At 42.4% G+C, this 24,893-nt stretch overlaps 2 protein-coding genes across 5 annotated transcripts in view; both read left to right on the forward strand.

The window, feature by feature from the left end:
• The window catches only part of LOC101167828 (adenylate cyclase type 2), a 38,698-nt gene extending 35,990 nt beyond the window's left edge, over positions 1-2,708 (forward strand). For all 4 annotated transcript variants that reach the window (XM_078935945.1, XM_004079977.5, XM_078935946.1 and 1 more), the window contains one exon: positions 1,381-2,708. In XM_078935945.1, the coding sequence (XP_078792071.1) occupies positions 1,381-1,515 (135 nt within the window). In that variant the 3' untranslated portion in view covers positions 1,516-2,708. The remainder of the gene's footprint in view (positions 1-1,380) is intronic.
• Positions 2,703-24,868, forward strand: cyld3 (cylindromatosis (turban tumor syndrome) 3). Its single transcript, XM_004079976.5, has 16 exons — positions 2,703-3,342; positions 4,598-4,715; positions 6,088-6,245; positions 6,354-6,779; positions 7,358-7,463; positions 7,959-8,410; positions 14,204-14,369; positions 14,457-14,598; positions 16,254-16,376; positions 17,875-17,966; positions 18,054-18,117; positions 20,892-21,084; positions 21,656-21,764; positions 21,834-21,952; positions 23,384-23,591; positions 23,676-24,868. The coding sequence occupies exons 1-16, from the start codon at positions 3,172-3,174 to the stop codon at positions 23,858-23,860; spliced, it is 2,832 nt and encodes a 943-aa protein (XP_004080024.1). The 5' UTR covers positions 2,703-3,171; the 3' UTR covers positions 23,861-24,868.
• The last annotated feature ends 25 nt before the right edge of the window (positions 24,869-24,893 follow it).

The following is a 24,893-nucleotide window of genomic DNA, read 5'->3' on the forward strand; positions in this document are numbered from 1 at the left end:
TTATTGTAAAGAACAGAAGAACACGACGCAGTTTGAACAGAAGGCGCACAAAAGCATTTCAGGAAGTTAGAAGATATTTAGATTCAGATTTCTGAACTCAATAATTTCTCAAAAACAACCAAAACTAATAACTCGATCCATTGATATGAGCTAGTCATGAAGACTCACCATCATATTTATGTTCAAAGGATTTGAACAGAAAAACATCATTATTTTTTAAGAATTTGTAATGGAGATATGAATCACATCTCAATTCAATTCAATTTTATTTATACAGCCCAATATTACAACAATGGTCGTCTCAATGGAGTTCAGAACTGTGGTTGTATAATCAAAATGAAATCATAAAGAACATGAAGTCATAGAAATGAATGGGTAATTACTTAACCAAACTAAATAGACTAGACTAAACTGGGCCTCCCTGCCCTTAGACCAGGGATGCCCAAATCCAGGCCTCAAGGGCCAGTCTCCTGTTAATTTTCAAAAAACCCTGCCTTATCTGATGCTGATTACCTGGGTCAGGTGTGTTTAGCCAATAAGGAGCTTCAATGGCAGATTGGTTGGAAAACCTGTAGGACACCGGCCCTCAAAGCCAGGATTTGGGCACCCCTGCCTTAGACCCTCCTTCTCTGATGTTCAATGATCAATAGCTCTAAAGCTCTATAGTCACCAAACTTTCTCACATGACAAATTATCAACTATTTTTACGAGTTAATACTTAATTACTTTTTCTAGTTGATATTTTATTTTATTTTTTACTTGGTTGTTCAAACTACTTCACTGGTTTAGTGTTAAATGATAAAAAAGATTAATTAAATAAAAATAAGCGTCAACCTGGATCTATTTATTAAAGTTGTTCTTTTTTTTAAGCTACAAAAATACCGGACTGGGACTCTTTATCAGTTACTGAAACTCAAATGACAGAATCAGATCGGGGGCCAAAGACCTTGATTGGGGCATCCCTAACACATTCAAAAAATCTATAAAATCTGGATCATCTCTGAGGGTTTTTAGCTAATTGGGTGTTGCAATTGCAAATGCATTTTTGCCTCTTACATGTGGAAAAAGAATTAGACCTGCACAATAAATCGTAAACTCATCGTTATCGAAACATCAAGCTGTGCAATGTACATATCGTAAAAGATGGCAAAATTTGCAATAACTGGTTACTTTAAATGTGCTTCAGAGTTTTTACAGGTGCCGTCAACTGGTTTCACTCCTGATTCTCCAAACGGAGAGCAGCCTGACCCAAAGACACTAACTAGCTAGAGCTAACCGTGACTTATTACTTCAGTAAAGATACTACATCCACAGTTTTTGAGCTGTGCAGAGTTCATGTCTGGAGCTGCAAAAAAAATGATGTATTTTGTTTACTCTCAGGTGACTGAGGAGACGCGTGAAGTAGTGGAGAACATTGGATACGGCGTCACGTTAAGAGGACTTGTCAAGGTGAAGGGCAAAGGGGAGCTCACCACATACTTTGTGAACCCGAATCACCCGTCTTTTCAGTTCTGATCCAAAGTTCATGAACCGGAGGACTACCAGAGATGCAGCGAAACAGGGACTGTTTTCCCCTGAGCCTGCTGGCCATCTCTGACTATGCTGAATTGCTGCATGAGCAGCACGCATGAACGTCACATCCTGACACTAAAGAAAATCAAGACTGTTCACAAACGACAGAGAAGGATGGAAAGCATTTCTGCTCAAACACTTTAACTTTACACTGTATTTTCATTGCTGATAAAATGTATTTTTGGTACTGTGGCTAAACATCATTGTTTAACTAGACAAAACTGTTTCTAAATATCAAAGCACCGGTTTTATGAAGGATCGAAAAGACCCAACTGGCCTTGTCATGACAATCAAACTTTTCTCTCCCCAGGTTTTGACTCCTTTATCTGTGTGACACTCATGTGCATTCACTGTTAAAGTTCAAAACTGCACTCATTTTTCTCACAGGTGGAAAAATACAGAAATCATTCAGGTTTGCTTAACAAAAATGTTGAGCTTTGTCTTTAGCTTCATTCTCTTATGGGTGAGGTGAACAGCTGCAGGGAGCGTCAGAGGGAGGGCCGGGACATGCTGGAAAAAAGGTCATTTTCCGCCTTCTGAAGTGATGGTTATGTATTGGTAAGAAGAGAGCTTGTTCTTCATCAGCCTCGCTGCATGCTGGGACCTGTAGTGTCAATGCATCTGATCATACCGATCCCAGCACTGCGTGTGTGAGATTGTGCAAGTGTGTGTCAATTTGTCTGAATTTGTGTTCATGAGTGAAAAGCACACTTTTGTTGGAGAGTTGAATGAGACAAATAAACAACCTGAGAGGCGTGTGAATAAGTGTGCATGCACACATGTATGTACTTCATTAACCCTTAGATTTACTGACCATCAGCCTTTTCATGGTTCAAAGGGAACATTTTAGGGATTACTTTAAACTTCTCACCAGTCATTTACACCTAAATTCTTCAGATGCTGCTCCTCAGGTCAAATATTGCTGATGTGAAACAGGAATTTTATTCTATATTGGAGCATTAACTGACGTCAATCTCTCCGACATGTTTAACTTTGCACATTTTCAGTTGTGGTTCTGAAGGGAGTTGTTTTTGCTCAATTGTGGATTTGCAGTGTGAATGGAGAGTTTAAATATTTTTCTATTGTATTTATAAACAAAAAATAAAATAAAAGGCACATTTACTGTGTGAAACGACCTTTCTTAAACGTCTCATTTCAATTTCAATCAACAGTGGAATTTCCCTGTGTCAGCCACGCCCACGTGGGTTTTGATTGGCTAAAGTCCATGTCGTTTCCGGCAGCCCATTGGCTGCGCCCCTGTCGGTCATCCGCTTCCTACTTCTGTTTGTTATTGCACGGAGTTGCTTTAAATGTTAGGGGTGTTGACACACAGCGGCGTACAAGTTTCAGAGTTTGTTAAACTTTGTGAGTTATCCGTAATAAGTTAAACATTTGCGGTTTTAGTAGGAGATATGCCGCGAGCTCGGCTCCGCGTGCCTGAATGGTTTAGCAGGCGAGACGTAAGTGAAGGAAGTTTGTCTTTGGTTACCTGTGAAGGAGCCGATAGGTGAGCAGCAGCGCTCATTGAAACAGTTTCTTGTCGGACGCCGTAAAACTAACTTTGGAGTGAAAACTCAACGTTTTGGACACTCGTCAAAGATGTCCGGAGCTCACGAACAGGAGAGGAAGCGGCGCCCCTCTAAAACATTTTTGATCTCTGCCGACCTTCGCGTCCATGATGCCATGGAAGGTTCCATTCTGCTGAAGCGGGGGTCATTTTGCCTGGAGCAAGATTTGGCCAAAAGCAAGACGGACCAGGCCTGGGTGAAGGTACATACACCTTTCCTTGTTAAACACAGAGGAGTTAAAACAAGCGTACATTTAAGATCTGAACTTAATAACGCAGTTTTTTGTAAATTGAGTGATACTAGCATCACACCTGTGAAAGGTTGTACGTAGGATGTATTCTATGACTGCTGAGAAACTTTCTCACTGTAAAAAACTTTTGCATAATGTACATTTTTCATACTTTCACCTGTTTCACCCATTCTGATATCACAAAATCATATTAAATATCCACTTTGTTAACTCCATCATTATTGCTTGGTTCCAATATTTTGCAGCCTCTGTTTTAAGTTTCTCTCTTTTTGATTTATCTTTTAGCATCTTCAGCTGTTCACGTGCATTTTCACTACTTCAGATTAAAGTCCCACTCCAGTCATCGTTTGACCTATTGTAAACGTTTTCCTAGAACCTCTTTAATTACGATTATGCCTTTTTTAGCTAAATAATAATAATAAACTCTTTCATTCATTAGAAATTCACCTCTTAGTTGTAGGCAGGACTGTTGGCGCGGAGTAAGCCTTCCCCCATTTCTCATCATCCATCTGTTTATGCACTCTCCCGCTATCTTACAGCCCCTCAGAACCCTAACCTATCATTACTGGTGCAACAAAAATGACGAGAAATATCAGAATTATCCATCTGTTCATGTCTAAGCCAGAGACCAGCTTTGATGGGGAAATCAAAGACATACATGGATCCATCTGTCTACAAGCTACTACAGGAAGCTTGTGGCTAGTAGCTTCTATGACACATCTGAAAGCTCTTTTCTATAGCATTATTGCATCTGCTTCTGATTTACAATATGATTAAAGAAATACTCAGAAATGCATTTTTAATCTTAATTTTCTCTACAATTTTCTCTTCCCATTCAAATGAATGGGAAGGTGTGTCCAAACTTTTGGTCTGTACTGTATGTATTCCATCATGAGAAAATTGCTACAAGAACATGTTAAAAACGCCCAAAACACAATTTTCATTGAAGTGGGTCTTTAAAATGAAACGGTAATTCATTAAAAGTTGTTTTTTTCTTATTTATAAGCTGTTAGAGGTAGGATGATATAAGAAGCTAACATTTAGTGTCTATTTCTTTAATACCACAAACTTTTCTCCTTTGACGAACCGAGTATCACTCTGGACTAGTCTATGTTGCTCCTCTTTATATAGATAGATACACACCCACACATACACACACACACACAAATGATATACATTTGTCCTCTGATTATCATCTATTCTTCAGGTGGTGGAGAATGACATCGTGCTAAAAGTAGAGAAAAAATACCTGGTTGAGTTACACCAGGGCCTCGCTGGCCTGCTGGAGCCTGTGGTGGATTTGGAAACTCGTGTGAACCTCATGTGTAAATATTACACACACGTACACACACACACACACACAATATTGCCACACATTTCCAAACTACTAAACTAAAGCAGTCAAAAAATATTTAGCTGTGGGCTTGAAGCTATTTTGTACTGCACTGCCAGTATCGCATGTTTTGTGGAACATCAAGACCTCTATCTCACTGGTCCCTGCGCCGCGGACGGGTACCGGTCCCTGGGCCACTTGGTACCGGGCTGCAGACAGAAAACAAATGCATAGGTTAACTTTCGATTTTTTTTATTTTTTATTTTATTATTTCTTCCCCCCGAAACTGACAGAAATTTTATTTTGGAAAACTACCGGATTCTGTTCACCACATCCGTCTGTCTGTCACGTAACTTTAAGCAGCTGCTCGGAATGCAAAGTTAGTAACTTAATAAAACGTATTTGGAAAGTTTCCTTGGGAAGGAAAGAGTCTGTGAGGAACCTGAAGAAGAGCCTTCGACTTTCAAGGAACATGAAGCTGCTGTTTACAGACGAGTTTTCTTCTAAAAACGGATTTATTGAGACAGAGACAGATGTTCTCAAGGACCAGAAGCTGAAATGATTGGGTCTCGAATGTTTCACACATGGAGATGATAAAGTTACAGACATTCATGTTTATTATTATAGTTAGAAAATATCAGTTTTTACGATGGTTGTGTCATTTTATTTTGCTTTGTTCATCACACCTTAAAAGTCGGACGTGGTTAAAGTTAGTGTCCGGTTGTTAGCATCCAGTCTGACGTCTTCATCTTAATCACAAAGTCTTAGTTTAAACCAGCAGCAAAAATTTGACAGAGGGTGAAGATTCACCCAAATAAAGTTGTCAACCTGAAGATGTTTCTGGTCTGAGGAAACTTGTAAAAGGGGGATTAATGGTAAATTAGACATCTATTAAGAAACTTTAGCACAGAAAATGCTCATCTGTTAAAAATAAATACTCTATGAATCAGGATTTATGTAAAAACAAAATATGAATAATCTTTTTGCTTTCAAAGGTGATCTGAGACTTGGTTGGGTTCTCAGTGTTATAATAATATTCTATGAAAGGAAAAAAAAACCTGGAATGTCAGTTTTATTGAATTTTTACAAAGTAACAATTTTCCTTCCCTGAATCCTCGTCATCTGCAAAAAAACAAAAAAGGGTTAGGCAAACTTCGACTTCATTCAGACCGGTCCATGAAAATGTTGTCTGACAATAAACCTGTCCGTGACCTGAAATGGGTTGGAGACCCCTGCTCTATCTGGTATCTCTCAAGTTTCCTCTGCTCCCCACCTCTGCACCTTTAGGTTCTTATATTTTGGCTTGGGTGGTGGGGGGTGTCCACAGCACTTGAAAATGTGAAGTCTGGGTTTCTTTATTCCAGATGAACCCAACAAGCTGCAGCAACTGGCATCTCTGCCGGTCAACACTCCGCTCTGGGTCAATGTGGGCCAGCATGGTGAGCTGGCAGAGGCGGAGCTTAGGTATGTGGGACCCCTGAGCAGAGGCAGCAACGCTGTGTACTTTGGGGTAGAGCTGAAGGTAAATCTACATCTTAACATCTTCTTAGTAAATGAGGTTTCCATGGTGAAGTGTCGTCATTCTTGGAATAACTTTAGAGAGACATTGAGGTCTCTTTTTGCCATTCAGGGTTCAGCAGTGGGCAAAGGTACCACCAACGGCACCCACAGGGGCCACCGCCTCTTCACCTGCCCCGACGCCTGCGGCCTCTTCGTCCCAATCAGCCATGTCCATCCCCGCACCTGGTCCCGCTCCAATGTCTTAGAAGCACAAGCGCGAGCTCAAGAGCGAAACCACCACCGCAGCAACGGGCGTGCCGCTCCGCCACAAAACCGCCGCAGCCTCCACAAGGCTCGCTCTGCACATCCTCAACACATCATCCCAGGTCCGGCAGAGCCACCCTCCACCCTGGCTCAGAACCAGGTTCAGGGCCCATTCCAGGTTGGACAGCGAGTGAGCGTCCATCAGGATGAAAACGTCTGTGCTGGGGAGGTGCGCTTCTGTGGGGCCCTACCTGGACGCTCCTCTTCTGAATTTCACGTTGGAGTTCTTCTGGTGAGTGTTTTCTCCATGGGGTTGTCTGCATTCATTTGAACTGTCAAGCTACGTTCACACTAGCCTAGGCACCGCACGTTCAATCAGCCACTTGCATTGAAACGACCATGTAAATGCGCCTTTCGGGCTTCCTTATTCAAAACTCTTGCGATCACGTGTCACTACACACATTTTTAGGACAGTTTTCAGGCTTTACGTACAAAATGCGCAGCCATTGAACACGCATTAAATGTTTAACCAGATCAAATGTTGACCAATCAGGGACTTGGATTTGGTAGTGACATGAGTGGTATCTTTTTCAAAACACAGATGTCCCAACCGTTTGAAAACTGATCATGAAGGAAATATTAAAAAAAAACAGTTTGTGGCCGACTGGAAATAAATGACACCAAATCTTATTTATGGGAATAGAACCGTAAAAGAAAAAGCCTGGGGAAAGATTCAAAAGATCTGCACCACTTTGACATTTCACACCAATCCTCTTCAAACTTCCCCATGTGAACATAACACTAAAGCGCTTTGACCTCCTCCTCACATGTTGCATACTTTTGGGGAGCTGACCTGCTCTTGCTCCTCAGGACGCTCCTGTTGGGAATTGGGACGGGACTTACAGGGGGGAGAAGCTCTGCCACATTCCCTCCAAGCTCTACGGACTCCTGCTGCCAGCCAGTGCCATTTCCCCGGGTAAAGTTTCCGACCCTGAGGCCGTTCACTACAGCATTTATTGTTCTTTGTTTTATTTCCATGTATGACTGGGAAGTAGAGGAACCTGATTTTCGCTATTGAAGAACATCTAAACTGGTTCTCCATCAGGTCATCTTGCGGTTCCTGTTTTTTTCTGAGCAGCTGCAGTTCAGAAGTTTTCTGTGTCTTTGAGGAGCTTCTTCAGTTCTATCTTCATCGAAACTGGTTGAGGGTCTAAGTGGGGGGGTTGAATTGTGTTTGTTGTTGTGTGTTGGGTGTGAGTGGACCCCCTTATCTCCTGATCAGACATGTCAAACAGGATGGGTGTAGTTCAGAGGGAAGACCAGAGAGTCTCTGATCACAGGATGGCAGGTCAAGTTCCCACTCCGACCACCGTGTGTGAAACTGTCCTATTGTGGGGGGGAGTGCTGGTTTGGGTTTGTACCTGCGCCCCACTTACACTCTGGTTCTGTCTGAACATCTTTGTGTCCTCAGAGCAAAACGGCCATCAGAAACCTCCTCAGCCTAAACCCCTTATGAAGCAGCCTCTGCCTCCTGCCACCAAGCCAGCCTCCACAACATTCCCTGCTGTTGCTCCCAAGGTCGCCCTCTTGCCCCCCACCAAACAGGGAGTCAAACCACCCCCCTTACCTCCACCAAAAGCCACACAGAAAGTACTGCCCACTCCTCCGGTCCCTCCCCCAAAACCCCCAAACCTGGCATCTGATTTGGAAAAGCTGCAGCCCTCCAACGGCGTGCACGGCCCTCCTTCACCGCTGACCCTTTCAGACGATGCAGAGAGCTCAAAGGAGGATGAGGAGGAGGAGCCAAGGAGCGACCTGGAGGTGGGCTCGATGGTGGAAGTGAATGACCCGCCCCTGTACGGGGTCATCCGCTGGATAGGACGGATCAGCGGCGTCCCTGAAACGGTGGCTGGGATCGAGCTGGTGAGGATGTTTTCATCTTAACTGATCCTAGCTGCTTATTGGATTATCAGTCTCCTGAACTGTGAGCTGGTTTAGGTTGGGGAAAAAAACTAAAGAAAAGATTTTACAAGTTAGGACAGTGGTCCCCAACCTTTTCTAGGCCACGGTCTGGATTAATGTCAGACAATATTTTCACAGGCCGGTCTGTAAGAGGCCAAAGTTGGTGTTTGATTTTTCTTTTTTTTTCTTCCAGAAAAAGCTTTTTTTTTTTAATTAAAATGCTCTTACATGAAATGAACAAACAGTTTTCCCAGTCTGAATACACCCTTAATCCAGGCTCAGTGTTGTAGAAATGACGAGGTGTTACAACACCTGACATTTACTACTTTAACTTCAGAAGCTCTTGAAGTTCTTGGACTTCCATCAAGTTTTGCCTGCGAGACACATCATCAGTTGTGTACCTCAACATCTTAGGGTGTTTCGGCCATTAATCACCATTCACCCTCCGCTGAGGTAGGCCCACCACAGATTGATCAAGCCTGGGTGTGTGTCTATGTGATGTCACTTCTCCTCAGCCACAGCCAATGGCTTCTCCTCTCAGCGGTGTCTATCAGTTCTCTGATAGCCTGTCTACGTGCCCGTCGTCTGACTCCAACTTCTCTAAGGAGCTTAGTAATTGTACTGGGCTCAAAGCCCCTGCATCCCACCTCCACTGGGCGCACCCTGATATTCCAGCCTGTCCTCTGCCGTCTTTCGCTCATAAGCTTGGTCAAAGGAGTCCTCCCAGGGAACTGTCAGTTTTATGATGTAGGGAAGTCAGCACAACTAGAGCAGAGAACAAAATGGCATTAATCCTATTTTGTTTTTTTAACTATTGATTTGAGTATTTCTCTTTAACTCAAACTCGGACTTTATTTATTTATTTATTTATATAGCGCCTTTCATTTCAGTTAAAAACACGAAGCGCTCAAAATTGCAGATAAAATTATCATGGAAGAAAAAAAGATGAAAATTACTCAAAAACAGAAAACGCAGGACAATCACACACAGATGGGACCCCTCCCTCACCAGATTCCTCCCTCCACCCACCCAGTTCCCTCAGTAGAACCCTGAACAAACAAAGACCTGGGGCCTCATTTATAAAACTTTGCGTAGGATTTGCGTCAGAAGTGGCGTACGGATGAAACATAGGATGTGCGTACGCACAGAAATATTCGGAGTTATAAAACCGTGCGCACGCACATCCTACGCATCTTTCTCTTAATAAATCACAACCAATTCTAAATGCTGCGCAGCTTTTGCGGCTTCATGACACGCCCATAGTTGCCCATAAATAGTCCGTGAAACGCCCACAAATTAATATTCATGGCTTGCGAAACCATGGCAAACACCGAGAGGAAATGAAAAAAACGTAACTTCACTCAATGTGAAGTAGAAGTTATCGTTGGCGAGGTGGAAAAGAGGAGAATAATGTTGTTTGGAGGGCACAGTGTGGGCATTACTAATGCCAAAAAGGCACGTGAGTGGCAAACGGTGGCAGACGCCTTAAATGCTGTAGCCTCACAACCTCGGACCGTGGCCGAAATAAAAAAGAAAAGGTCGGACATCAAAGTCAAGGCAAAAAAACGTCTAGCGCTGACCCCCCCCCCCCCCACACACACACACCCGTGTCTGCCACGTGTGTGTGTGTGTGTGTGTGTGGGGGGGGGGGGGGCACCGGAGCTGACCCCTCCTGATGAGAGACTGGCGGCAATAATTGGGGAATCCCTTTTAAGTGGCGCAGGGGGCGCAGGGGGACACCGACGCGCCAGATGCACCGGGTGACACCCCCCCAAAAGCCTGCAGTGGAAGTCGGAACCGGCTCATAAGCCACTCGTCCTCGTTTGCCAACAAGTCTCCTTGCTGTCTAAAGATGCGTTCACTCCGAATTCTTCCATTTGCCACATCTTCTAAGACCGCAAGATCAGCCATTGTGCATCATTACGCGTTGTGATGGGGCATTTTATTTCCCTCCATTTAATTACATCTGACAAGCTACAGATGTCGGTAATAATCGACGTGGAAATGGGAAATTGATCAGCCCAAATGTAATTTCTTGTTGCTTTCTGAATGGTTGAGACATACGCCATACATGGTTTTATCAAAAATAAAACAAACTAAAGGCATATGCATGAATACCATAATTCTGTAGCTTATGAAGAAATGTTTTACTATGAAAACAACTTTCACTAGTGGACAATTAATGCATCTCTCTCTATCTATCCATCTGTCTGTCTAATTGCACCTATATCTGCTCCGCCAGACGGACACATTGACGGGAATGTCAGTTTTGTACATTATTTCGTTCTGTTAAATATATTATTTATGAGGATGAATTGCACAACATGCCAATATTGCAGAACATATTTCACTTTTCTTTTTGCAAAGAAGTGTTCATTTGAATTTCTGTTGTAATTTTCGTTTGATTTTTTTGTTTGTTTCACTGCTGATCGGTCCAACGGGTGTTTGTGTAGGCTGTTAATTGTAAGACTTGCTTTGTGAAGTCTTCATGTTATTTATGAGAGGCAGTATTGTCATTTTCACTTTCACGCGTTTCTTCCATCTGCCGACGGTGTCGCCGTTTCTCATTTCACCCGTTTTTGTGCGTACGCCTGGGTCAGAGCTTGCGTGAAGGACCGCACATTTTCCCGTCAAGTTTGCTTTTTATAAATCTCAACTATTGCGTAGAGAGTGGCGTACGCCTTCTTTTGTGCGTACGCAACATTTATAAATGAGGCCCCTGCAGCTTAAAGAAGGTCTTAAGACACATGGGTATTTTCTGTTCCCATCTTATTTAGCTTAGCTAATGGAAAATTCCACAAATAAGCAACTTTATTTTACTGAATCTTCATTCTCGGTCAAATATTTGACGCTGGTTTAAACTTTCTTTATACTCTTGCTTTTGTAAAGGACCCCTTAAAAGGTGATGTTTCCATTAACAAGCAAAGTGGAGGTTAACAACCAGATGCCATCTTCAGCCTCATCTGGCTTTTCAAGATGTGACGGATAAATACATTTAAAAAATGATACGTCACAAATGGCCAAAGTTCCGATGTTCCAATGGAACTTTATTAGCAGTGTCCTTGTAACATTAGAGTAAGTTAACACATATTATGCAGAGCGGGCTTGATGTGTGGGAACAACTACACTTTGTATTAGCAAAAGTATTGGCTCATCCATCCAAATGGTCAGAATCAGATCTCCTAATCACTTGGCCTGCCCACAGATGTATCAAATCAAGCACTCTGGCATGCAGACTGTTTTTACAAACATTTGTGAAAGAATGTTCCACTCTCAGGACTCAGGGAATTCCAGTGTAGAACTGTCTTAGGATGCCACCTGTGCAGCAAATCCAGAGGTGAAATGTCCTCGAAGAGTTTGAGAACAACAGCAACCACTGGACTCTAGAGCAGTGGAGACACGTTCTGTGGAGCGATGAATCACACTTTTCCATCTGCCAATCTGATAGGGGAGTCTGGGTTTGGGGGTTGCAGGAGAACAGTACATTTCAGACTGCATTGTGGTAAAAGTGAAACTTGGTGGAGGAGGAATTATGGTGTGGGGTTGATTTTCAGGAATTAGGCTTGTCCTCTGAGTCCCAGTGAAAGGAACTTTGAATGTTCGAGGATACCTAAACATTTTGGACAATTCCATGCTTCCAACCTTGTGGGAACATTTTGGAGCGGGCCCTTCCTCTTCCAACATGACTGTACACCAGTGCGCAAAGAGAGGTCCATAAAGACATGGATGACAGAGTCTGGTGTGGATGAACTTGACCGGCCTGCACAGAGTCCTGATCTGAACCCGATAGAACACCTTTGGGTTCATTGGTGAGTGTGTGACCTCACCAATGAGTTTTAGGAAGAATGGTCCAAAATTCCAAAAACAGACTCCTCAACCTTGTGGACAGCTTTCCCAGAAGAGCTGAAGCTGTAATAGCTGCAAAAGGTGGACTGGCATCATATTGAACTCTATGGGTTAGGATTGGGATGGCACTTCACTTCATATGTGAGTCAAGGCAGGTGAGCCAATACTTTTGGTAATATTGTGTATCACCAAAAATCCATATTTCATGTAAGATTCATGTTAAATCTGGGTTTCTTTTAACTTGACATCAATTGCTGATCATTTTCCTCACTTTTGTTTGGCCTAAGAAACTTTTCTAAGATGTTTGTTTTTATTAGCTTTGCTAGTGGGCTTTGCATTTAGAGGTCAAAGCAGAAAGTAATAAATGTTTTCAAAACATATGACCGACGAGAAGGTATAGACATGCCACAAGAGTAGCAGAATGCGGTGGTTTTCCAAAATAAAACTCTTTCTGAATCAGAGAATAAACAAAATGCTAATTACTGCAATATCTTATTTTTGTCTGTTAACAACTGATCCACGGACCGTCATGGGGGTTTGGGACCACTGAGTTTGGATTTTTTGGCAGATGTGAAACTACAGAAACCTATCATTCAGAGAGTCATAATAACCTTTCCTTTCACTTCACTTCACAAAAAGGCCGTCTGCTCTGCTTTGCATCCAAACCTGTTTGCTGACGTAAAGGCACAGAGTCTATGTATACATCCAGGTGTTAGAAAACATTGACACATTTATTGATGTGTCTAAAGCCATTTACACGGGCTTGTCTAACCTAGTTTCCGAGGTTTAACGGTGCAGCAGTAACCAAGGTTCCTCCTCTCTCACATTTTCATCTCCTTTCATCAAACAGTCATCAACTTTGTCTTGTTTGTGTGCTTGGAGAAATGTACAGAAACCAGGTTAGTGTGTCGTTGCAAACGTGTTGTGGTTTCTTCAGATACAGCTTTGAAGAACTTCATCATGTTTTCCTGCAGAAGGTGCTTTCTCCCTCACTGTGTGTTCTACTGTGTCTGCCTTAGCATCCTGGCTGAGGCTGAGGCCTTCGACTGGGCTCAATCTCCTGATCTCGTTTTCACTTCTAAAGAGTTATTCAGGTCTTTCATTGAAGGAAAATATAAATGCAACACTTTTGTCTTTACTCCAATTTGTTATGAGATGAACTAAAAGATCTAAAACGTTTTCTTCAAACACAATATAACCATTTCTCTCAAATGTTGTTTACAATTCTGCCTAAATCTGTATAAGGAGCATCTTTCCTGTGCTGAGAGGATCCATCCCACATCAGAGCTGTGCTTCATCAAGATGCCGTTTTTTTTGTTTGTTTGTTTGTTTTTAGGGGGGGGCGGCGTCTGAGGACTCTGAAAAACCAGTCAGTATCTGGTGTGACCACCACTTGCCTCATTCAGTGCAACATATGCTGTTCCTGGAAACATCCAGCAACTTTGCACAAAGATCAAAGAGAAGCGGACCAACATTCCACAATCAATAACCTGATCATCTCTATGTAAAGATGCATATGGCAGGTGGTGGTCACACAGGTATTGACCAGTTTATTGTCTAAGGCACACTTGTGCAATAGTCATGCTATCTAATTAGCGTCTTGATATGCCACCTCTTTGAGATGGGAAGGATTTTTCTTTTCAGCAAAGAAGTGCTCACTGTCACAGATTCAGATTTGTGAACAGTATTTAAGAAAAATTGTTATTTTGTGTTTGTAGAAGATGTTTCAGATCTTTGAGGTTATCTCATGACAAATGGGAGCAAAAACAAAAGTGTTGCATTTATATTTTTGTTAAGTGTTTTTTTTTTTTTTTTCATCCCTTCAGATTTAAATGACTGTGGTTTGATGGTCACACAGGATGTCTGTGTTTGTGTCTTTGTCTCTGCATGTGTGTGTGTGTGTGTTAGGACCAGGAGCTTTCTGCTGGAACAGACGGCAGCTACCTCGGGGAGCGACGCTTTCGTTGCCCTGCCAACAAGGGTCTGTTTGTGAAGCTTCGTAACTGTAGGCGGGATTCCAGATTCCCCGCCCCTGAAACGCCTGTCAATCAGGTGGAACGATGCAACTCCATAGGTATGACATCCCATTGGTTGTCGTCTCACCTGCTCAGGTATGTCTGCAGTAATGGATGCATTACTGTGGTCCTCTGTGTCTGTGAAGCCTTTGCAGAGTGGGGGAGCAAACGCGTGGAGGAGCACACTCCTCCTGTGGATGGAGATGAGGCCAGGGAGCTCTACCAAGGCTGGAAGAAAGGCATCCAGGGGCACCTGAACTCCTGCTACCTGGATGCTACCCTGTTCAGGTGATGTCTGTCCTGGCCGAATGCATTCATGCATCACATATTTGGCAGAGAAAGCAATCCGCAAACATTTCAGTTTAAGGAACAACATTGTGTCCTGTGCTGTAACAGTATAGGGTAGTTGCTGGCTCAGGTGTTCCCTCAAATGTCTGCTCAGATGTTCGCACAGGTATTAACACCTGCAAATGTTTTCACCAATCATCTTTCAGGTGTTTATCCAGATGTTAAACAAAGATGCTCTTATAAAATGTGTACAAATACTTTTCATAAATGTTCCTTTTGCGTTCCCGCAGATGTTACTGAAATATTTATTTTTCAAACGGGGAACATTAAGTATTACATTTGATGGTAAGCTCCTTACCCTCTTTCAGATTTTGTTTAAGAATGAATCTTTGTTCATTTGTGTCTCTTTTGGTCAGTTTTTTTTCTGTTAATATGTCTGATGGTTTACTGTCCTTTGATTTGCTTTTTGTTGTTCAAGTCTTTTGTCCCTCGTGCTAGTAAACTCCCTGACAAAGCAAGCTCATTGAATTTTAATTTTTGAAATGTGTATGCTTTTATTGTAGTAGATTTTAAATTCTGAATATTCTATGGATTTATTAAATATTTTAAATCATAGTTCACCATTCTTTTTAACAGATTTTGATATTAATTGTTTTTATGGCTTTATTCTTATTGTGTGAGGTAAATGCAAGCAGCGAGCAGCTTTTTAATTTCCTTCAGAATTAATAAAGCTGCTGCTTCTTCTTTTTTGCTTATATTTTCTGCCATCTGTTTCTAGTAAGAGGTGACCTTGAGCATTAAATGGCCCTCCAAATAGACAGCAATTACTTCTGTTATCGCTCCTACATCACACATGTGTGTCCTGATCATTATTGAACTTAAAGAGCAAATTTGCTGCTTCAACATGCCTAGATTTGATTTAAGACTTTCATTTAATTGTAGATTTTGGAATTTCCTACATCTATCTAGACTTTTCAGGAAATTCTGGATGCTACCATGTTCTGCTGACGCCTTCACTGTCTCTTATTCATGCATCACATATTTGGCAGAAATGGAGGAAGCCTTCTAGAATCTAGATTCACCCAGATAAGCATGGATCTATTCCAAATCCAGATCTGGCTCTAGTTCTGTCCAGATGAAGGTGGATACATCCAGAATCTATTTTTGGATCGAGGTGGACCCAGATAGGTTCTGTATCAAGATGGATCCATTTAGAGTCTAGATCTAAGCCTAGATGGATAGATTCTTGTACTACATGGACCTACCCTGTTCAGGCAAAGTTTTAACTATTTCTTGTAAACTTATCTCATATTTGGTATAAACAGACTGAACCATCTCTAATCTAGATCTATTTATATAAAGATCTAAAAGTACCTAGTTTAGGGTGGATTCACCCAGAATGTAACTAGATTTAGATCAAGATGAATCCACTTAGATCTAAATCTAGATATGGATCTAGATAGATCTAGATAAAAAGACGAAAAATAGAAGTGTTGGATTTGATGAGTGTAAGCTTTTTCTTGTGTGTTTGTGTGTTCTGAATTATGTTTTTGATTGTAATCTCCTGTCTTTAATAGTCAGAACATAAAAACGTAGAAGGTTCAGCTGCGCTTCGGCGCTGGCAGAATCCTGACGGTCCTGTTGTCTTTCTGCAGCCTGTTCTCCTGCTGCAGCTCGGCTGACTGGCTGCTGTTTTGGCCGTCTGACCCTGAGGAACACCGCAGCGCCGTTCAGGCTCAGGACCAGCTGCGCTGCGAGATCGTCAACCCGCTTCGAAGGTGAGCAGTAGGGCAGTCACACACAGTCAGCTTTCTAATTTTCTTTTTTTAGCACTTCTAAAACAACCACGTTATCACTGATTGAGTCATGAAATGAACAAACGACGCATTAATACGTTTGCTTCCTCTTACTATCTGTAAAGTTTGGAAAGAGCTTCTTTCATGTTTCTGTTTGTGCTCATGCTGAGCAGGTTCAGAGTGACGCAGCAAAAAAAAACACCAGATGATTATGATAGTTTCCTCTTTTACAATAGTGTCTTAGGCAGAGACAACAGATCACAATGATCCTGTTACTAAGTAGAAAACAGAATTCTCATCAAACTGTCCGTGTGATGTCATCAGCTCTGAACATTCCATCCATAGAAATCCATTTATGAACAGCAACAAAACACCAATCTATACATTTGAAAAAAACATGTTTAAAATCTGAGTGCAGTAAATAAATCTTAGCATAAACCTGTATACCATTTTTAAGACTTAGAAACTTCCGGATAGAGCTGGAACTAAGGGTGTAACAATTGGTTTTAATGATTCAGTTCCATATTTGTGTTTGCTGATTCGATCACTTTTGATTTTTTGAACATTTCGATTTAGAACTGACCTAAAATCAATCCAGAACATTTTTAGCCAAAACCTTCATCCAGTGTGACTCCTAGATAAATACTAGGATACTGAACAGTGCAGGTGAAGTTTTCCAGATTCCTTGCATCTCTTAAAGATAATCAAGTGTAAATTAAATGTGAACAAACTGGTAAAAAAGAACGAATGGAAAATCCATCCATATTTTAGTTTCCTGAAGTTCAGATCACTGTTGATTTTCCACATCAAAATAATCCAAAGGGAACATTTTTAGAACACACTGTTTGCTCACATGTCGTTGCTAAACTCAGTGTTTCCAAACATTGGACTGGAATGAAGGACTGATCCGTTTTTCTGGATTGTATGTGTTGTCTGCTGTGACGCACTTTGTCATTTTTAGGTTTTAGAAAAATAAAAACCTACCATGTCTCAATCCAGATGGTAATTTCCAATATCAAATATTGATTTATCTCATTTTGACATTTTTAATGGTACAGTTCGATTCTACCTTAGACAGATCGATCTGGTTGGATCCTAGAAATGGAAATCAATTCATTGATTTATCGAATTATCGTTACGCCCTGAGCTGGAACTGTTTCATTCCAGGATGTTTGGAACATCTGAGAGTCTGAATGTTTGTCAAAAACAATCAAATAAAAAGAATAGACAATAAAAGCAGACGTTAAATGCTAGCAAGTCTAAAACCAGTCTTGCAGCTGGAATTCTCTACATCCCATTTCTGGGAAATATTTCCATAAAAGTCCTCCGTTTGTTCTGAAGCTGTCCCTCGGATGATGGAGCAGCTCCACTGAAAGGCTTTTCACAGCATAGCAACAAATTTACAGAAGCTCTAAAGAAGATCATGCAGATTCTAATCTGATCTTCTTCTGTGTCTGCACACCTGCTTTCATCTCTGAAGGAACGGTTATGTGTGTGCCAGTAAGACCATGGCTCTGAGACGCATGCTGGAGGCTGCCAACAATGACGCCAGCTTCACCAGTCAGGAGAAAGGTTTGTATGTGCTGCAACCGGTTTTTAGCTCACATTCAGCTGTGAAAGAGAGGAATGCGGTCATGCTGCTCTCCTCCTGTCTGGCAGATCCAGAGGAGTTCCTGAACAAGCTATTCCAGCTCCTGAGAGTGGAGCCGCTCCTCAAGATCAGGTATCTGCTGCTGCTTTTGTCAGCCGTGCCCCCCCCCCCCCCCCCCCCCCCCCCCTGACTGTGCTTCACACCTCACTAAAAGAAAGTGCTTCACATCCGCCGTGCAGTGTCTTGCATAAGCGCGATCAGATCAGCCTGAAAAACTCGTAGGCCCAGACACGCCCAACACGTGGCCGGGGCATTTCCTAGTTACGGAGGGGGTTTCACCTGGACCCCAGAGGGCAGACTCTGAGTCTGCTCTGTTTGCAGTGGAAAATTAACTCATAAATGATGAAGCGGGGAGGAAGACAATAAAGGCTAAATCCAGCAAGAAGTTACAGGATTTTCAAAATAAAAGGCATTTGGATAAACTTGATCTTAGGAATTTTTCCTGAATGGCATTCCTGATCTGAGTTGTAAACAGAGAAAAACCGTGAGCACCTTAAAGCAGTGTTTTTCAACCTTTTTTGAGCCACGGCACACTTTAACCTTGACAAAAATCCCGCGGCACACCAGCATCCAAAAATTTAAAAAAAAGGAGAAACTCATAGTCTGTATTGATCTACAGCCCTTCCGCAATCTCACATACATTTTTTTGATAATTGTGGCAGAAAAGCTGGAAGTTGCAGCTGTTTTTTCCAAAAGATGTAATAAAAGTTACGTTAGAAGATTTGAAAACTGTTGATGCGTGTTCGTTGTGGTTTCAAGACATTTAACAAGGACGACTCTTTGTGCGCTGAGCCGCTGTCACTGTAACCCAATGCATTGGTGATGTAGTGCGAACAGCCGCCGAACAACAAACTGGTGTCTCTGAGCTTCATTGTTTTGTTCACTTTTTCCCACGGTCTGACACCGGATTCTGTGGAAAGCTACACCGCTAAAGATTAGCTTTAGATGGTATTTTTGTTAGAACTGAGAGACTTTACGAGCTAAATCGGGACAAGGAAGTGAAGACTTTAACCACTTCTGATTGGTCAGACTGATGACGTATGATTAAGTCTCCAAGAATGATTGGTGGAGACAGTTAAGGGGCGGGACTTTTCCAAAAACAGCTGAAGCTGCGGCTAAATCGCGGTACCGTCATTCTTATCAAAATGTCTTTAATAGAATCAAATAAACACAAAGAAAAAAGTATTTTATGATCTTCCATATTCCTAACTACTCAGTGTTTTATCAGGGCCTGTTTGGATGAACAAAGAGCTGATATCCTGGAGATGGGAAATGTTTTTAGATCAGTGAATGAGGGCAATGTCCCACGGCACACCTGACCATCTGGTGTGCCGTGGCACACTGGTTGAAAAACACTGCCTTAAACCAACGAGAAGCAACAATTCAGAGAGACCTTCCCCAGGAGGACACAAGACGTTCCCAGACCAGCAGGGAAATAATTTTTTCCACTGTGTCCTGGTTCTCCTGGTTGAGTCTCTGAAGGCATTTGAGACATTTGTGTCTAATTTTTGAGCCAATTATGGGTGTTGGACACTAATATGAAGGGACTCAGAAAATAGTTTATTGAAAGGCACCAAGCTGAGAGACAACAAGGTTTGTAGTAATGTTAAATTCTTTTCTGCAGTGTTAGAGAAGAAAAAGGGGAAACATCCCATAATACTTCAGTTTGTCTTGCTGTACAATTGATGTCTGCACAGGTGTTCTCTTAAGTCTGCTGTATCAAAAGAAATGCATGAGCAAATGGAAATCTGCCAATAGATCACAGTAGAAGTCTCTTTATTTCAGATCCTCTTTTGAGAAGTCATGGTGACTCACAGAGAAGTTTCCTGTTTCCAATTCACTAAAGCAAAGTTTAGACAAACATTCTAGTTTCTGTGGCAATACTGGAAATAATAGTTTTGAAATAATAATAATAAAAACAATAATGGTTGCTCTGCAGAGAAAAGTGGGCAGATCCTGAAAGATCTTAAAGGTTCCATTTTGGAGTAAAGCAAGAATTTTTATAGAATTAAGTCACTTTATGTGATAAATATTTTCTTTTTCTTCTTCTTCTTTTTTGTTTACAGTAAATGTAAAAAGTGTGTCTCAAAAAGCATATTTGTCATTTCTGCTGATGTGTCTCTACATCAGAAGCGAAAAAATTTCAACAAAACATGTTTTACTTTCACACCTACACCGGGTTTACACTGGCTGTGCAGTGCGTCTCTGTTGTGTTGCATTGACACAAAAAATTGAACATTTATTAATCAGTTGGAACGTTTACATCCCCTCCGTCATGTCTGCGTCTTAACCTCCGTCCCTTCGCAATGCAACGCTTGTTTTACACAGCAGTCCTTTTACCAGTCCATTCAGTTTTGGAGCAAAAATCCAGAGAAACAGGAAATGGGTCTGGATTACCAAAATAAAAACTTCCAATTGACTTTCAAAATTAAATTTCATTTTTAAGGTAACGCGCCCACGTGATAACGCATATCACTGCAGATAACACCGTTGTCCATTTTTCCCAGGGGGCGACAAAAGTTTAATTTTGGAAGTACAAAAGCATAACATCATTTATGACACAAAACGTGCATTTTACAAGGACTTAGTGACGAAAGAGAGCAGGACGAACTTTTGGACACGAGGGTGGCAGGACAAACCTGTCCTCTGGAAGTCAGTGGGGAGTTAGGGAGGGACCAGAGACGCAATAGAGACGATGCAAACTGACGGTCGTGAGACACAAGGGAGACGCACCGCAGACGCACCGGTGTACATCCACCGTCACAGGCATTTCTGCTGACAGTCTAACACACATTCCCACTCAGAACTGGGATCTGTCTTCTCTCAACCTCATCCTCCTTTGTCAGGTCGATGAGTCTTGACCCTCAGGAGTGCCACCTGTACCAGCTTTTCCCGCCAACACACCCACCGTCTCCGTCCTCTCCCACCTCCCCCGTTGAATCCCCCATCCCTCTGTCGTTGCCCCCGTCCTTGAGGGTGGCCAGCGTCCAGAACCTGCTAGAAACCTCTTTCATGCACACCGGGCTCAAGTTTGTTGAGGTAAAGCTCAGTTTTCAAGAGGGACTTATGGCAGTGTGAAAGGTTCAAAGCAGAAACCACAGAGGCTCTTTAGCAGGAAACCTGCAGCTGATGGTCTCATAAGGGGCAGAAAATTCACTGTGTGTCTTTCCTAAACTTTGTTTTTGGTGCTACGTTTACAAGCTAGACTATTCACATAAAATCTCAACATTTTATTCGGATTATGAGATTATTTCGAATGAAATCAGATTCTTGGCATGGATGTAGTCACCACGTCACATCTGGAATCATTTTTATCTATATGACAATATGAAACCAGACTTTTTGTTTTCTTTGGGAAAAGGATTTTGACACTTTAAACTGTTCTCATGGCTTTTCTTTAAAATACTCTGTTTTATCAGGATTAAAATAATTCTAGTTACTTGAATTTAACAGGTTTACCTTGGCTACCTGTAGTCTGTTGTTTTCCCACTCTGGTTTAACTTAAGTTTACTTTGGTTAAATCTGCTTACCATCAGAAAATAGCTTTTTTGAGAAGGGATCATATGTATCTGTTACGTTCAAGTTTAAGGTAAATTATGCCCCTCCCCAGGCCCCCTCCTGTCTCCTGCTGCTTATGCCAAGGTTTGGCAAGGACTTCAAAATGTTTGACGCCATCTTGCCCACGCTCAGTCTGGACATCACTGACCTCCTGGATGACAGTAAGAACCCAAGTGAGGAGCAGGTTCTGTCTGTTTCTCCGAGTCCGTTACAACCGTCCTCCTCTGCAGCTCTGCGGCAGTGCAGCATCTGTCAGAGTGTGGCGGAGTGGGAGTGCCTGCAGTGCTACGAGGACCCAGACATCACTCCTGGACATCTGAAGCAGTACTGCCAAACCTGCAACACTCAGGTACGACTCCAACCTTTCTACTGTTTCAAATCCCCCAGATGTCCTGCTGATCTTATTGTTCTGAATCAACACTCCTCATTTCTCTGACAGATTTGTTTTTTACTCAGGAATATCTTCTGACAGCGGTTGTGTCTCTGAGAAATCCTAAATGTTCTCCATGGTGTCTTCAACCGGTTCATTTCACTGGAACTGAGAGAGATTTCTTGTTATTTTTGGAGTTTCTGCAGTGCAGACAGCTGATCATTGCTTGTTTAGAGGAGATTTTGATGGATGTGTTCATGTGTTTGTAGATGTTGCATTCTGTTCGCTAACCTGCATGTCACCTGAATCAGCCATCAATAGTGAGAGAACAGAAGCTCACTAAAAACTGTCAGGGGGGAAAAAACTTTTTCTGAAGGATTGCTGTCATTTTCTCACAGCAAAACAGCAGCTAGATAACTAACTACATGTAAACATTGGAGAACATGTGACATGAGCTTCAGCTGCTCTGATAACCAGGATGGAGGATAAACCGCTAAAGGACAGAGGAGATGGTTTTGGATCTTTAATGAAGAACAAGCTGGGGCACCTTTTCACCTCCTGCCTGTGGCTAATCTTTAAACGGGTCAGGTATTCACGGGGGGGCTTGATACAAACTTGACATCAGTCTCTATTTTGCCCTCCCCTCCCCTTTGCTTTCTTGATATTGAAATTATGCACATTTGGGGTGGTAAATTGATTGACATGTGACCTTCAATTATCCAATTTAAGACATCTGAAGTGGGTGTGTTCCAACTGATGGATGCTTTTTTGTGTGTCAAATTTGGAAGGGAGAAGGTTCACAACAGACATGAGCCTGGAGCTGAAAAAACAGCTCAAAATCAGCAGGCCACATGATCACAGGGTTGGTCCATTTCCCATAATGCGCTCCGCCTGTTTTTCGGACATCCCCTTTCCCGTAGCTTTTGATTGACTGGACACGCCTGACTCAGGTAGTCACCTGTGGGTTAATCAGTGATGCCATGAAAGCCTGTCAACGGTGGCCTGGGGCTCTGGAGACTGTAACCTGTCGTTTTTCCTGTTGAGGTTTCCACCCTGCAGGCTGCTCACCTTGTAAGCCCCCACCACCACCCACACTCACACACCTCACCAGAGGTGCCCCACTGCCACAACATGGAGTAACTTAAAAATGCCCTATATGAGGAGACCGTGCTGCAGAGGGGAAAAAAAAAGTACCGTACATCTGGTTTTCTACGTTAATTCCATTTAGTTTATTTTCTGATTCCGAAGGAAGTTTTATACAGGAAAACCACCAGATTCTGTCTACCACATCCCTCTATGACTTACTTTTTATCCACTTTTTTAGCTGAAGTTCATTGACCAACTTTATAATTAACAGAAGTGGAGATGACTAAAAACCAGAGTAGATGAATGAAAGTGTTTGACCTCCAGGTTCACAGCCACAGGAACCGGCTGTCCCACAGCCCCGTGAAGATCGGGATCCCTGAAGGCCCGTGGTCAGGCCCTCTTATCTGCACCCGCCGCAAAATGTCTCTTTTCGCCGTGACGTGCATCGAGACCAGCCACTACGTGAGCTTCGTCAAGCACGGCCCCCAGCCCACCGACTGGCTGTTCTTCGACAGCATGGCTGACCGAGAAGGTGAAAAAAAATCTTGATCTGAACCAGAAACAAAAGGAAGTTCTGCTGAAGCATTCCTGTTGGTCTTTGACCCCCTCCCCCCAGGTGGACAGAATGGCTTCAATATCCCCCAAGTCAAGGCGTGTCCCGAGGTTGGCCGCTACCTCAGTCTCTCAGAGGAGGAGCTGAGCAGAGTGGACCCCGCCTCCTTGCGGGAGACGGTCCGCCGCCTACTCTGTGACTCATACATGTGTCTGTACCACAGCCCTGAACTCAGCCTGTACCGGTGATCAGCCATCCTGCAGACTGAGCAGCTGTACTCCGCCCTTCCTCTCTGCTGAGACTTAAAACATTGCTTTTCTCGTTTAAAGTGTGTGTGAGATGGGGGGGAGTCTGCAGATGTGGGGTGTGTCTTCTGAAACTGGGACCATGGTTCTTTCATTTTAAAGGACATAAAATCTGCAGTTTCACACTGACAATCAGAGAAACAGCATTTTCAATCTAAACAAACTAAATACCTTGTCCCAAAGGTTTGATGTTTTTATTTATTCTGTATATTTGTCAGCTGTAAATGATGGTTTGTCTGGAAACAAAGAGAGGGACCAGAGGAGGATTCCTGCATGGATTTAGGAAAGAGCTTGAGAGCAGCAGTGACTGTTGGGGATTACAAACGCTGGGATTTATTAAAGGAGTTTGTTGTTACTTCTAATGGGATTCGATGGTAAAGATAGATAGACAACTTTATTTATCCATTTGGGAGGTTCCCGCATGGAAACTGATTAAAGCTCTCCTCCCAGCTGAAAATGCACATGTGTGTCCAACACTGGATCATCAACCCAGACTTTACATTTTTTTTTTTTAAATCAAGATTGTACTTGGTTTATCCCTAGATGGGAGTTAGTTTAATCATTAATAACTGTCCAATTCATTGCACCTTCTGTGATCAGCGTTCACTCTATACCTGTATTGATTGTAGATGAAGCTGCTCTGCTCCAAACCAGCCACACAGCTGGAAGAACAAGAAAGCAGTAACCCTCAGGACGCGAGCCTTATGAGCAATTGTGAGCACAGCAGCATGCTGGGAAATATTTCCACAACCTTTAAAAATGTACATGTGCTGCAAAGTACCGCTGTGACTCACCAGAACCTGACCATAGAACTTGCACTGTTTCACAAATTTCTCAGAGTTTGTACAGAATTATGTTTTTGCGCACAGGTGTTTGAACTTCATAGATACTGACTTTGATTTAATATATAACAGCCACCGGCAAAAATAAAAGACTACCAAAAATATGAAATGACTCATTTTATTTATTCTTTTGT

This window comes from Oryzias latipes, chromosome 18 (assembly GCF_053564925.1).
Source record: "Oryzias latipes strain Hd-rR chromosome 18, Olatipes_Hd-rR_3.1".
Classification (NCBI taxonomy): Eukaryota; Metazoa; Chordata; class Actinopteri; order Beloniformes; family Adrianichthyidae; genus Oryzias; species Oryzias latipes.